The 14,871-nt window shown below is 44.5% G+C and overlaps 1 protein-coding gene across 3 annotated transcripts in view; it reads left to right on the top strand.

Annotated features, from left to right (window-relative positions):
• Positions 1-13,102: 13,102 nt before the first annotated feature.
• LOC122561909 (proton channel OTOP3-like) overlaps positions 13,103-14,871 on the top strand; it is a 29,079-nt gene continuing 27,310 nt past the window's right edge. For 2 of the 3 annotated variants that reach the window (XM_043714236.1, XM_043714235.1), the window contains exon 1: positions 13,103-13,258. Coding sequence is in view for 1 of the 3 variants with exons in the window: in XM_043714234.1 (XP_043570169.1) it covers positions 13,265-13,281 (17 nt within the window). In the remaining 2 variants the exon portion in view is untranslated. Of the gene's footprint in view, positions 13,282-14,871 lie in introns of all 3 variants that reach the window. The other variant, XM_043714234.1, reaches the window with a different exon arrangement.

Raw genomic sequence — 14,871 nt, 5'->3', positions numbered from 1 at the left:
CTGTCTTCTACCTTTGAGCCAGTTCTTTATCTAAATGGCTAGTTCTCCCTGTATTCCATGAGATCTAATCTTGCTAACCAGTCTCCCATGGGAAACCTTGTCAAATGCCTTACTGAAGTCCATATAGATCACATCTACTACTATGTCCTCATCAATCTTCTTTGTTACTTCTTCAAAAAACTCAATCAAGTTTGTGAGACATGATTTCCCACACACAAAGCCATGTTGACTATCCCCAATCAGTCCTTGCCTTTCCAAATACATGTACATCCTGTCCCTCAGGATACCCTCCAACAACTTGCCCACCACCAAGGTCAGGCTCACCGGTCTATAGTTCCCTGGCTTGTCTTTACCGCCCTTCTTAAACAGTGGCACCACGTTTGCCAACCTCCAGTCTTCCAGCACCTCACCTGTGACTATCAATGATAATGATCAGAGATTGATTTGATTTATTTATTAGAACCTGGAACATAGAACAGTACAGCACAGTACTGGTCCCTTGGCCCTTGATGTTGTGCCAACCTTTTATCCTAGTCTAAGATCAAACTAACCCACATGCCCTACATTGTACTATCTTTCATGTGCTTCTCCAAACTTAAATGTCCCTAATGTCTCTAACTCTACTATCACCGCTAGCAGTGTATTCCACACACCCACCACCCTCTGTGCAATGAACCTGCCTCTGACATCTTCCCTAAATCTTCCTCCAATCACCTTAAAATTATGCCCCCTCGTGATTTCCACTCTGCAAAAAAGTCTCTGACTATCCATTCTAACTGTGCCTCTCATCAGCTTGTACACCTCTATCATAGAGATGTGCAGCACAAAAACAGACCTTTTGGTCCAACTCATCCATGCCAACCAGTTATCCTAACCTAATCTAGTCCCATTTACCAGCACTTGGCCCATATCCTCCAATCCCTTACTGTTCATATACCCACCCAGATGCCTTTTAAAAGTTCCAATTGTACCAGCCTCCACCATTTCCTCTGGCAGCTCATTCCATACACGTACCACCCTCTGAATGAAAAGTTGTCCCTTAGGTCCCTTTTATACCTTTCCCCTCTCACCCTGAACCTCACCCTTCTTCACTTCCATGAGAAAAGCTCTAACTCCCTCAACCTTTCTTCAAAAGACATGCCCTCCAGACCAGGCAGCATCCTGATAAATCTCCTCTGCACCCTCGTTAAAGCTTTCACGTCCTTCGTATAATGAGGCAACCAGAACAGAACACAATATTCCAAGTGCGGTCTAACCAGGGCTCTATAGAGCTGCAGCATAACCTCGCAGCTCTTAAGCTCAATCCCCTAATGAAAGCCAACATATCATATGCCTTCTTAACAACCCTATCAACTTGGGTGGCAACTTTGAGGGATCTATGAACATGGACCCCAAGATCCCTCTGTTCCTCCACACTACCAAGAATCCTGCCTTTAACTTGTATTCTACATTCAAATTTGACCTTCCAAAATGAATCACTTCACATTTTTCCAGGTTGAACTCCATCTGCCACTTCTCAGCCCAGTTCTGCATCCTGTCAGTGTCCCACTGCAACCTACAACAGCCCTCCACACTACCCACCACTCCACCAACCATTGTGTCATCAGCAAACTTACTAACCCACCCTTCCACTTCCTCATCCAAGTCATTTACAAAAATCATAATTGCTGTGTGCAGATTCGCCACTGTCCGGCGCCATCTCAAAACACAGAAAAATAAACCGAAACATAGAACATGAAGGCAAAAAAAGGCTAAAGAAATAAAGAAAAAATGGGGTCCAACGTTAGAGTCCTTTTTGTTAAGTGCTCTGCCATGAGCCACAGGCCTGTTGGGCAGGCACATGTCCCTTTTGCCGTGCCAGCCGTGGATGCCACTGGGAAGCCATTGTTGCATGTAATGAATTGCCACTGGGACCATCTCAACAACATAGAAGCCACCGGCAACCCAAACTCGTTTCCAACACTGCTGTCACGAATCCATGCTGCTAGGCCCACTCACTGCCAACGATGTCATCGCTGCAATCAAGCTTTTCAACAAGAGGTAATTAAAAACAAAAAGATAAAAGAAATGAGAAAAGAGAGAAAAACATTTTTAAAAAATTGAAGAGAAAAACAGATGGAGCAGATGAGCCCCGGTCTCAAAGCCCTACTCCACCGCCATCTTACTGTAAATAACCAGAGCAGCTGGATAAACAGAATTCCTGCTGCTCCCACACTCTCTGTTAGCCTTATTGAGGACAGGATGGAGCCTGACAATGATTCCCCTCATGGTTCAATAGTTCCACCAATCACCACTGTCCCAGAATGGACCCAGTCACAGAGGTCAACAGCAACTGGCCAGTCAAACCCGTCTGAGAGGAGTCCAGACTGTGTAGCTGGCAGTAACTGATTCCAGTCTCTCCAGTCTTGGGAGGGGGAAAAGGTTTTATTTGATTACAGCAGAACTAATGTATTTCTCCTGGGCTATCATCCCTCCCTCGTCACCAAACCCTTGGCAGGTTTGAGCAGAACAGAGTGAAATGTTGTACAGTCCCACCCCTTACTGTCCCCAGCCATTCACCTCCTGGGTACAGTATGGTCATTGAGGGAAAAGGCGCCAGGTTGAATAAATGCTGACTGACCGCTGATCCATTATGTGTCCTGTCGTACCGATGCCCTTGAACAATTTAAACAATGCACTGTGTGGACCTGTCACAAGCTGAACACAACACACAGAGGAAAAGGTTAGCTGTCAAATTCTAAAGAGAATAATTTCAGCCCAGCAGTGATAATTATTATGGTCGAGGTTGGAGATGAAGCACTGATTCACTCAAATCCCAATACTCCAAATGTCACAACGCCAATTTAATTCTTTCACCCAATTCCCAAAATGGCCAATCCTCTGCTTTCTCTCTATTAAACATTGAAAGAGCTATGTAGGGTGGGACAATGGCTCAGTGGTTAGCATTGCTGTCACACAGTGCCAGGAACCCAGGTTCAATCCTACCCTGAGGTGATTGTGTGGAGTTTGCACGTTCTCCCTGTGTCAGTATGGGTTTCCTCTGGATGTTCTGGTTTCCTCCCACAGTCCAAAGATGGGCCAGTTTGGTGGATTGGCTATGCTAGATTGATCCATTGTGTCCAGAAATGTATAGGCTTGGTGGATTAGCAATGGGGAATGCAGGGTTACAGAAATGGGATAGGGGGATGGGTCTAGGTGGGATGCTGTTTAGAAGGTTAGTGGGCACTTGAATGGCTGTAGGGACTCTAGGAGATTTATTTCATAAATTCCAAAGTGTTTATTGATTATAAAACAAAATGTAATCGGTGAAGGTGCAAAGTGATTAACTATTTATGATACGAAAATATAAATGTTTACCTTCAATTAACTCCAGACACTCCCTCACAAATAAAATGGGTAAAGGGTAGCTAACTGATTTTTCTTTGCAATGATTCACTTTTGGAAGAAAATAAACAGATCTGCCCAATAAATCTTAGTTCTTGAAGACAAAGAAAGGCAGTGTGGAATGTTCAGACAGTTGTCAATCTGGGATGTGTAGATGAGTCAATGGATGTAGCTGTCTCTGTGATCTTAGCCAATAAATCTTCATATGGAAACCCTGTACTGCTCATCAAAGGGACAGTCAGGGTTCAGATGGAACCACGGTGCAATACTGAACAACATCAAAAGGGTTTTTTTTTCAGAATCAGGAGAGCTGAGCTGGGAAGCTTTCACCCTTTCCTGGTCTGGCTACTAACTGAAAAATCCAAACAAACTTGGAAACACTACTTCATAAACCCAATAAACAAGCTGCTATAATGAGGCATGTGACTTCCAAGAAATGCCTTACTTAAAAAAAAATCCACTGTCTTTCATTGACCTCATTTTTAAAACAAATCCTGATTTCCACAAATCTTCAAACTTAAGTCTACAAAATAATTAATTATGAAGACACCATAATATAATGAGCAAAATAATGTAAAGGGTTTTTAACTGTAACCATCATTTCTTTGTGAAATAAATCTTGTTTTTAAAATGCCATATTGCAGCTTCTCTTCGTTGTTGGATGTGAGTCAGGATCTGGTTTCAAAACCTGTCCTATTGGTTAGGAATAGCACTGACTGATCTCAGAAGGGAGCAGGGTTGGAAGCTCAAGGACTCAGAATCCTGGTATGCTCAGCACGAATCACACATTCCAAAACGGAATGACACATCTCTGATCTCTGCTATAACTGGACCCTCTGTCTCTTGCACTTGGCAGTTGATTATTATCCCATGAAATCTGGTGATCTCTCACCAGGGGTTGCACTCTGGAAAGGAAGGTTCACATTTATATCACACCTTTTGGATGTTCCACAGCAATTCACAAACAACAGTGTACATTTTTGACATGTTGCCACTATTATGGTATTGGGAAGCCAATATGTAGCCAATTTGTGCACAGCAAGATCCCGTCAACAGAAATGTGATTGTTTGTTTTAATTACGTTGATGCAACAGGCCAGGATCCTGGGGCAGAAACCTCTTGTTGCTCTAGTTTGAATAGCACCCATGAGATGTTTTACAACCTCCCAGGATTCAGACTCAGCTGTGACTGAACGTTTCGCCTGAACATCAGCACCTTGGCAATGCAGCACTCCCTCAGCACTGCACCCAAAACACAACAGTGGACACGAATAGTGTGCAGGCTGGTAGTTCTGAAGGAATTCACATTTGTGTGACAGAGCGCTCCACCCCATCAGATGGTGTTAAATAGTCTTTGCACTGTGTTGGCTGAGATCTACACATTCTCCTAAGAGGACTGAGTGTGCTTCTTATAGCCCCAATCATTACACTAAACTTTACATTGTGTTACGATGCAATAAACTATATTGTTATGTGAGACAAATGCCTCTTTTTACACTCAGAGTCAGAGCTGTACAGCATGGAAACAGACCCTTCGGTCCAACTCATCCATGCTGACCAGATATCCCAACCCAATCTAGTGCCATTTGCCATTATTTGGCCGATATCCCTCCAAACCCTTCCTATTCATATACTCATCTAGATGACTTTTAAATGTTGTAATTGTACCCAGCCTCCAGCACTTCCTCTGGCAGCTCATTCCATACACGTACCACCCTCTGTGTGAAAAAGTTGCCCCTTAGGTCCCTTTTAAATCTTTTCCCTCTCATTTTAAACCTATGCCCTCTAGTTTTGGACTCCCTGACCCTGGGGAAAAAAGCTTGCCTATTTACCCTATCCATGTTCCTCATGATTTTATATACTTCTATAAGGTCACCCCTCAGTCTCTGATGCTCCAGGGAAAACAGGCCCGGCCTATTCAGCCTCTCCCTATAGCTCAAACCCTCCAAACCTGGCAACATCCTTGTAAATCCTTTCTGAATCTTTTCAAGTTTCATGACATTCTTCTGAAAGCAGGGAGACTAGAATTGAACGCAATATTCCAAAAGCAGCCAAACCAATGTCCAGAGCAGCTGTAACGTGACCTCCAAACTCCTATACTCAATGCATTGACTAATAAAGGAAAGCATCCCAAACACCATCTTCACTATCCTATCATGCATGACGTCTCAGGGCATTACTCAGGACAATTGCACCGAGAAGTATCCCTTGTATCCAAGGCAATATTTATCCCTTAAACACTATCAGAAACAAAAAGCAGATTGGCTAGTCAGGATCACTTTGTTGTTTGTGAGAGATGCTGAGTGTAAATTAAGTGCAATAAGAATTAGGATTAGATTTTATTGTGACACGTACTCAAGTACAGAGATACAGGAGTACAGTGGAAAGTGTACAAAGTCACCATTCTCTGGTACAAAGGTAGCAAGGTACAAAATCTTAGTTATAAAGTGAGAAAATAAAGAAACAAAGTTAAAAGATCACCATTGCAGTCCTTGCTAAGGCATGGGCCTGGTTCTGGGCTCTTCCATCATCATCATGAAGCAGTCTGCCTACTTTGCGTCCCCTCACCACACTGCCATTGCAGAACCATGTCACCATGTTTTGGTGCCATTTTGTCTTGGCCTCCGATTCTGCCACCATCAGACTGTGTTGGGCCTCAACTTGTCACCACCGATGCCATCCAAGGCTGAGAGATAAGTGGGAAAAAAGACACAATAGAATATAAAAAAAGAAACTGACGTTTTGAGTGGTTGAGCTCCAGCTCAGGAGCCCTATAGCACTGCCATCTTGAAATCTAGTACTGAGAGGCTCCTACTGCTGAGTCTCATTGGCGATAACACACTTTGAAACATCTGATGGACCTGAGAAGCGCTGTATAAATGCAAATATTTCTCTTCTTTGCCATAGCAGAAAATGAATAGTTTGGGTCAAAGTTTAGTCCTAGCTTTAGGGCTTGGCGAGAGCTGTGTCTCCAAGTGCATTCTCAATATCGATCCTTGAAGTTATTTGTTGTGTTGGTATCTCTGCATCAATTAAGGTATTTTATGGTTCCTCTAATCAGTTGGGCACAGTTTTTAAATATTAATTTGGAAACAAAGTGCACCAGCTAACTATTTTCGAACAGTTCAAGACAAGCCTGAGGCAGCAGCCATTATTGTTGTTATTTGTCTGTTTTTCACATTTCTTTTTCAAGTTCACCCCCAAGTTGATGACATTGCTGTGAATTCAGCTCAAAGGAGATGGCACCTTCATTAACGGCTAAATGCCAACACAGAATTGGTAGCTGACATATTCTGCAAAGAAAACTTAAAAAGAAATTGGAAAAAAGAATTTCAATCAGCAAGTATCCCACAAATTCACTGCACCATGAGTTACCCAGATTTGGAATGGTATGATGGGAACATTTACTCTGTGTCGAACCTCTGTTTACATTACTAGAGGGTGGAAGACACATGGGCAAATACTCAATCTTTTTAATCACTAAATAAGGATGAGACAAATGAATGCTTCAGCAATGATGGAGCTGACGTGGAGACCAAGGTGGAAGTGGAAGGAGTTGGTCTTTGTGCTGGAGAGAATACGAACATAGAGTCCAGGAGCAGGGATATGCCATTCAGCCTTGAGCCTATCCCATCATTCAATAGGCCCAGGGCTAATATGATGGCGGTGTCAGCTCCATTTTCTTGTCTGCAGCCCACACCCCTGAGCTCCCTTGTCAATCAGTCATCTCTGTAACTCAGACTGAATAAATGTGAAGACCAAGCTTCCATTCCATCTCGGGAAGAGAATCCACACACTAACATCCCTCTAAGAGAAAACAGTCCTCCTTGAGGAACGTTTAAATCTTAAACTGTTTTGCCCAGATCCAATCTCACCCACAAAAGGAAATATTCTGTAGGTGACTACTCATTCCAGTTCCCTCACAGTCTTATACATAGACATATATGATCACCTCTTGTTCTAGAAAGATCAAACATCGGAACAAGATTTGGCCACTTGGCCCTTTGAGGCTGTTCTGTTACTCATTCTGATCATGGAGGATCATCCAAATCAATTATCCCCATTCTCACATCAGTGTAAAAGATAAGGCTGATGCATTCACAGCAATCTTCAGCCAGATGTGCTGAGTGGATAATCCATCTTGGCCATTGGTCCTCAGCATCATAGGTACAAAACTTCAGCCAATTCGATTCCTTTCACGTCATACCAAGGAATATTTGGAGACACTAGATACTGCAAAGACTATGGGCCCGGACAACATTCTGGCAATAGTACTGAAGACTTGTGCTCCAGCAATCGCCACTCCCTGAGCCAAGTTCTTCTGGTACAGTACTGCTCATGATATCACACTCCTGACTTGTGCCTTATAGTGGACAGGCTTTGGGGAGTGAGGAGGTCTGTCTGGCATGCAAGTAGTCCCATTTGGTAGCTTCACAAGGTTGACACCTCATTTTTAGGTATACCTGGTACTGCTCCTGGTGAAGGGCTTTTGCTCGAAATGTCGATTTCCCTGCTCCAGGATGCTGCCTGATCTGCTGTACTTTTCCAGCACCATTCAAATCTTGACTTCTCCTGGTATGCCCTCCTGCCCTATCCACTGAACCAGGGATGATTCTCTGGCTTGTCGTGGAGTTCTGGGAGGGTCAGCATTGGGAGTTGAGAGTGTGGTACTGGAAAAGCACAGCAAGTCAGGCAGCATCCAAGGAGCAGGAAAATCAATGTTTCGGGCCGGAGCCCTTCATCAGGAATGAGGCTGGGAGCCCCGAGGATGGAGAGGTAAATGGGAGGGGGATGGGGCTGGGGGTAGGTAGTTGAGAGGTCAGCATTGGGAGCCTTGCTTTCTCTGATATACCTTAATGATGTGGATCTTGGTGTGTAAGGGACAATGTCAAAGCCTTCAAATGGCACTAACCTTGGAAGAATTGTAAATGTGAGGAGAACAGTGTGGAATGCCAAAAGGACCATTGACAGGTTGGTGGAGTGGGTAGATAAGTGGCACCTGAGGATACTGTGAGGTGATACACTTTGGTCAGAAAGACATTGAAGGCCAATATCAAATAGACAGAACCATTCTAAAGGAGGCACAGGAGCGCTAGGGCCTGAGGTATAGGGCACGGATCATTGAATGTGGCAGGACAGATGGACAGAACAGTTAATAAAGCCATGGCAGATGGTGAATTTGGATTCTATTTTAAAAATCTGGAATTAAAAATCTATTGATGACCATGAAACCATTGTTGATTGTTGTAAAAACCCAACTGATTCACTAATATTCTTCATGGTCTGCCATGGTCTGATCTACATGTGACTCCAGACCCACAGTAATGTGGTTGACTCCCAGTTGCCCTCTGAAAAGGCTTAGCAAGCTGGTCATTTGTACCAATTACCACAAAGTCTCAAAGAAATTAAACTGAACAGATCACTTGGCATCAATCCAGGCACCGGAAAAGACAGCGGCAGAAACAGCTCCGTCAATCCTGCAAAGTCCTCCTCACTAACATCTAGAGGCTAGTGCCAACATCGGGAGAGCTGTCTCACAGACTAGTGAAACAACTGCCTGACATAGCCATGTTCATGGAATCATACCTTACATTGTTCCAGACACCCCACCATCACCATTACTGGGTATGTCCTGTCCCATTGGCAGAGTGGTGACACAGTGGTATACCATTACTGGGTATGTCCTGTCCCATTGGCAGAGTGGTGGCACAGTGGTATACAGTCAGCTGGATGTTGCCCTGGAAGTCCTTGACATTGACTCTAGACCCCATGAAGTCTCATGGTATCATGTGAAAGATGGGCAAGATGATTGTGGTTCTTGGAGGTCTCTGCTCCAGGCCACGTCTGCTGGAGTTCCTTAGAAAAGTGTCCTAGCCCAACCATCATAGAATTCATTTAACAGAATCCCTATAGCTACTTCATCAATGACCATCTCTCCATCATAAGGACAGAATGTTCGCTGATGATTGCACAATGTTCAGCACCATTCCTGACTCCTTAGGTACTGAAGCAGTCCATGTTCAAATGCAAGATCTGGTCAATATCCAGGCTTGAGCTGACAAATAGCAAGTAACACTTGTGCCACAAAAAGGCCAGACTACAACCAATAAAAGATAATCTAAATACCACCCTTTGATATTCAAAGGTGAATAGATACTAAAATATTACAGGAAAAGTTTCTCAATTTTCTTATCCATTGAGAAACTAAGCAGGACTGGATTCTGGAGGATGAAGCTGAGCAAATAAAGCAGCTGGACAATAGTGATCATCTCATCCGGTTTAAAGCCTTTATGGGAAGAGAAAGAACAATTAAGCATGCAAAATGGACGGCTGATCGTTTCAGGAAGTGACAAGGTGTCCAGCTCAGGTGGATTGGAAACAATGTCGGTCAGGAAAATAGGGAATGAGAAATGGCAGGCCTTCAGGAGAGAGACGGCATTGGTTATAAAGCAAAGTACAAGGAAGCACATTGGGGAATTGTACAGTAAGTAAAACAGAAAAAGGAGGTTGATGCCAAAAGTCAACTACAGAATTCAGTTCAAGACCAAAGGGAATTCAGAGAAAATTGAATCAAGATACAAGAAGGACTAAGGAAGAATATAAGAGAAAAATAATGAGCAACATCATAGATTTCCTACAGTGTGGAAACAGGCCACATCAACCCTCCAAAGAGTAACCCACCCAGACCAATGCACCAAACCTACACATCCCTTATCACTATGGGACAATTTAAGCATGGCTAACCCACAAGACCTGCACATCTTTGGACTGTGGGAGGAAACCAGAGCACCTGGAGGAAACCCACGCAAACACGGGGAGAACGTGCAAACTCCACACAGACAGTCACCCAAGGCTGGAATTGAACCTAGGACCCTGGTGCTATGAGACAGCAGTGCTAACCACTGAGCCACCATGTTTCCCATAAAAGAGAACTTCAAAACATTTAATAAACATTAAAAAGAAGGATATTTAAAAGAGTGTTACAGCCATTAAACATTTTAAAAATCCAGTCCAGATAGGAGTCTTCCTCAATTGCTTGGGGAAACTCTGATGTTTTGGTGCTGGAGGACTGGAGAATTGCAAATGTTGCCCTGATTTAATGAAGAAGGAAAGATAAACTTTCTAACTTTGTCAATCAGTCTGCTTCAGAGAGATGGAGACACAATAACTATGTCACCAGGTTAGTAAGTGACAGGCCTGAGCTAAGGAGCTTCAAACTCAAACTGTGATGGTTACCATGACAACTGTCAGCCATTGTTGTATGAATCCATCTGATTCACTAATGCCGTTTAGAGAGGGAGTCTGATATTCTTACACAGCCCAGTCTCCACGTGACTCCAGAACACAGAAATGGGTTGCCCCCTAATTGTTCTCTGGAACGGCTGAGCAAGATGCTCAATTCCAGGGCAACTAGGGTCGGTAACAGATACCATGAATCCCCAGCTCTGACCTGCTGCTGTAGCCATTGTAGATAGGAAACAGATCCAGTTTCTAGTCACTGATAACCCCCATGGCTTTTGTTGGTGGTGACGGTAACACTACTGGACATTGAATCTAGCCAGATTCTCTCTTAGTTGGTTTGGCCCATTTCCTGCAATCCAAATGCTACTTGAAACCTATCATCCTAAGCCTGGACTGTTTGAGTTATCTGAGGATCTGAGGAACCATGAATGGTGCTGAACATTGTGCAATCAGTATCAGCGAACATCCCCACTTTGGACCTTACGATGGAGGGAAGGTCATCGATGAAGCAGCTGAAGATGGTTGGGCCTAAGACACTATCCTGAGGCACTCCTGCAGATATGTCCTGGGGCTGAGATGACTGACCTCAATATCCACAACCATCTTCCTATGTGTCATGTATGACTCCAATCAGTGCAGAGTTTGCCCCCTGATACCCATTGATTCCTGTTTTGCCCGGGTTCCTTGATGTCACGCTCAGTCAAATGCAGCCTTGATGTCAAGGGCTGTCCCTCTCCCCTCCCCTGGGGGATTCAGCTGCACTGTCCATGTTTGAACCGAGGCTGGAATGGGGTCAGGAGCTGAGTGGCCCTGGTGCAGTTCAAACTGGGCATCACTGAGGAGGTTATTGCTGAGCCGGTGCTGCGCGATAGCACTATTGATTATATCTTCCATCACTTTACTAATGATTAAGAGTAGACTGATGGGATGGCAATTGGCTGGGTTGGGTTTGTCCTGATTTTTATGTACCGGATATATCAGGGCAATTATCCACCTTGTTGTGGAGGTGCCAGTGTTGTAACCGTACTGGATGTTTTGGGCACCCTGATAGAGGGTCCTGCCCATACCATCGACTCTCCTGCTCGTCTGATGCTGTTTAACCTGCTGTGCTCTTTCCAAGTCCACACCTTTTCAATTCTGGCTTTCCAGCATCTGCAGGCCTCACTATCTGCAAGTGTGTCAGGTTTAGAAAGGAATGAACGAGAGGGATAGAGAGAAACTAATTCAGCCAACGTGAGAGTCTTGGACGCAGAAATGAATGTAACATCAGAGTCAGATTATTCAAGAGAAAGTTTAGAAAATACATCTTTGCATTAACCCCAGTAGGAGTTTGGAGCTCTTCCAATTTGATAAAATCATGAGGGGCATGGAAAGGCTAAATAGATAAGGACTTTACCCAGCATAGCAGAGTCTCAAACTAAAGGGCATATGTTTAAGGTGAAAGGGAAAAGATTTAGGGGAACTGAGGGGCAAACTTTTGTTGCAGAGGGTGGTGCATGTATGGAATGAGCTGCCAGGTGGAGGCTGGTATAATTACAACATTTAAAAGGCATCTGGATGGGTATATGAATAGGAAGGGTTTGGAAGGATATGGTTGAAACTTTATTGCTGGAACAGCACAGCAGGTCAGGCAGCATCCAGGAAACAGGAGATTCGACGTTTCGGGCACAGGCCCTTCTTCAGGAATGACATTCCTGAAGAAGGGCCTGTGCCCGAAACGTCGAATCTCCTGTTCCCTGGATGCTGCCTGACCTGCTGTGCTGTTCCAGCAATAAAGTTTCAACTTTGATCTCCAGCATCTGCAGACCTCACTTTCTCCTTGGAAGGATATGGGCCAAGTGCTGGCAAATGGGACTATGTCAATTTAGGATATCTGCTCGGCATGGATGAGTTGGACTGAAGGGTTGGTTTCTGTGCTGTACAACTCTAAGAAAACAATGGACGTTGGTGTTTAATTCATGAAGTTGATAAATTTTGTTTTAACCAATATTACCAAAGGATTTATAATGAAGGATGGAGCTGACGCACAGCACTGCCTTGATCTCACTGAATGAGGAACAGATTCAAGGGACTGAATGGCCTCTCAGTGTAAACATTCTGAGGATTTTAGATGTTGGCACTGAAGAGGTGATTAACACACTTGGTGTATGGGACCTTGAGATCAGTAGCCAAGGCCGGATGTCAGACCCCATAAAACACAGCCCGATGTTGCAAACCTGCATACAATCAGCAGCTTAGCTTCAGCTGATTGACCCACGCGGTGATAGCAGTAGTTTTATTACCGACACGGTGTGTAATCATTCTACCCAACTATTATTTTATACATTTTTAAATTATCGGAGCAGAGGGCAGTGTGGGGGATGGACTGTAGCCTGAGAAAGGGGGAATGAATTGCCAGGATTGGGTGGGAGAGCAGGCAGTGGGGCGGGCACAGCAGGGAGGTCAGGAAGATCCTATTCTTCAGTGGAGCTCCCAGTGGCTCTCTGCTGCAGAGAAACAGGTTCGTTGACTGAAACTTGTCATGTTGTGACAGGCAATTGTTACAGCTACAACTCTATTCACTGATTGACTCCTGAATAGCACTCCTTTTTATCTGGACAGAGTTAAGGAGCATTCTCCTGCGACACACCCAGGTTAGTATGGTCTATGGAGACAGGTAAGCACGGTGATTTGTTCAGAAAAACAAAAGTTACCTTCCAGTGAATAATTAATGTCCACTCCCTTCACATACGCAGCAGAAAGGCTTCACGCTAGTTCGCGAGTAATTTCTACCGTGGTTAGAGTCTGTTGAGAGCTGTCAGTGTGTGCTGGATTTATTGTGGTTTTTTTTTTATGAGATTATTGCTGACCAGTCAGTGTCATTGGAAATGATTGATTCTCTGTTCTGGAACGTGATGAGTCACAGGATTTAAATTCCCTGCTCCCCTCTCCAACTTACCAGCTCATTCACACAGTCAGTCTGAAAGATCTTGATCCTCAGTCTGGGTTAGTGATCAGCAGCCAAGAAGCTGTGCACTGAAGTGGGCTTTTAAAAGAGTGTTGACTGTGGGATGGAGAACAGGACAAGTGAGGCACTGCCTTGCTCAACACAGACACAGTGTCGCTGTGAAATCTCTCATCAAAGCTGAGGTCAATCAAAAGGTCTACCATGGAGACTCAAGGGTACTTGTTACAGGAAATTGACAAGGAATATGGAATAAAGGTGGATAAATGGGAATAGGATGCATGATCTGAATGGTTGGACAGTCCAGGGGGTTGAAGAATGGAGTTAAGTCCATATCACTCTCCTATCCTCTCTTCCCTCCTCTCCCTCCAGTTCTCTCCTTCCAGCACTCCCTATTCCACCCCATGCTGCAGGATGGAAGCCCTTGGGTAAGGAGTTACTGGGAACTAGTCCAGGACAGACTACTCCTGCTTGGCTTCTGCTCCTTCAGTGAAAGAGGCTGAGGGAGGATCTGAAGGCAGTGTTGGAAATGTTAGGAGGATTCCACAGGGAAGAGAAGGAGAAGCTATTTGGTCCGATGGAGAGTGTCCAAGGCGGGTGAGGGGAGCAGACTTTTAAAATGAGAGTACGCCGTTGAGGGAAGGGAGGAGGTGATGTTAGCAGAAATTTCCTCACATGAAAGTAATGGAGATCTGGAGCAGCGCCCCCTAGAAAACCCATGTGCACTGAGGGACTCCTGCTGGTTTAAGGCTGAAATGGACAGCTTTTTGTTGCAAGCAAAGGGGCAACTCCCACTCCACACTCTTGCATTCCTAAAGGAGAGTCAATAGAATTGTTCAGCCATGGATCAGCAGAATAGACTTGATGGGCTGAATGGCCAGTTGCTAAAGAGAGCTGCATAGGATTCATTGTTGTGGTTCTGTTCGCCGAGCTGGGAATTTGTGTTGCAGACGTTTCGTCCCCTGTCTAGGTGACATCCTCAGTGCTTGGGAGCCTCCTGTGAAGTGCTTCTGTGATGTTTCCTCCGGCATTTATAGTGGTTTGTCTCTGCCGCTTCCGGTTGTCAGTTCCAGCTGTCTGTTGCAGTGGCCAGTATATTGGGTCCAGGTATATTGTCAATGGAACGAGGACATGCCGCAACCCAAAGGACTAGCCACACCACCATACATCAAGAGCATTTCTGAACTGACAGCCAGACTACTGCGACCACTAGGACTCATAACAGCACACAAACCAACAGCCACTCTCAGACAACTCACCAGAACGAAGGATCCGATACCCAGCATGAGCAAAACCAACGTA

Source organism: Chiloscyllium plagiosum, chromosome 24 (assembly GCF_004010195.1).
Source record: "Chiloscyllium plagiosum isolate BGI_BamShark_2017 chromosome 24, ASM401019v2, whole genome shotgun sequence".
NCBI classification, from domain to species: domain Eukaryota; kingdom Metazoa; phylum Chordata; class Chondrichthyes; order Orectolobiformes; family Hemiscylliidae; genus Chiloscyllium; species Chiloscyllium plagiosum.
Note: the sequence above shows the minus strand (reverse complement) of the source record. Positions and strands in the feature narration are given on the sequence as shown.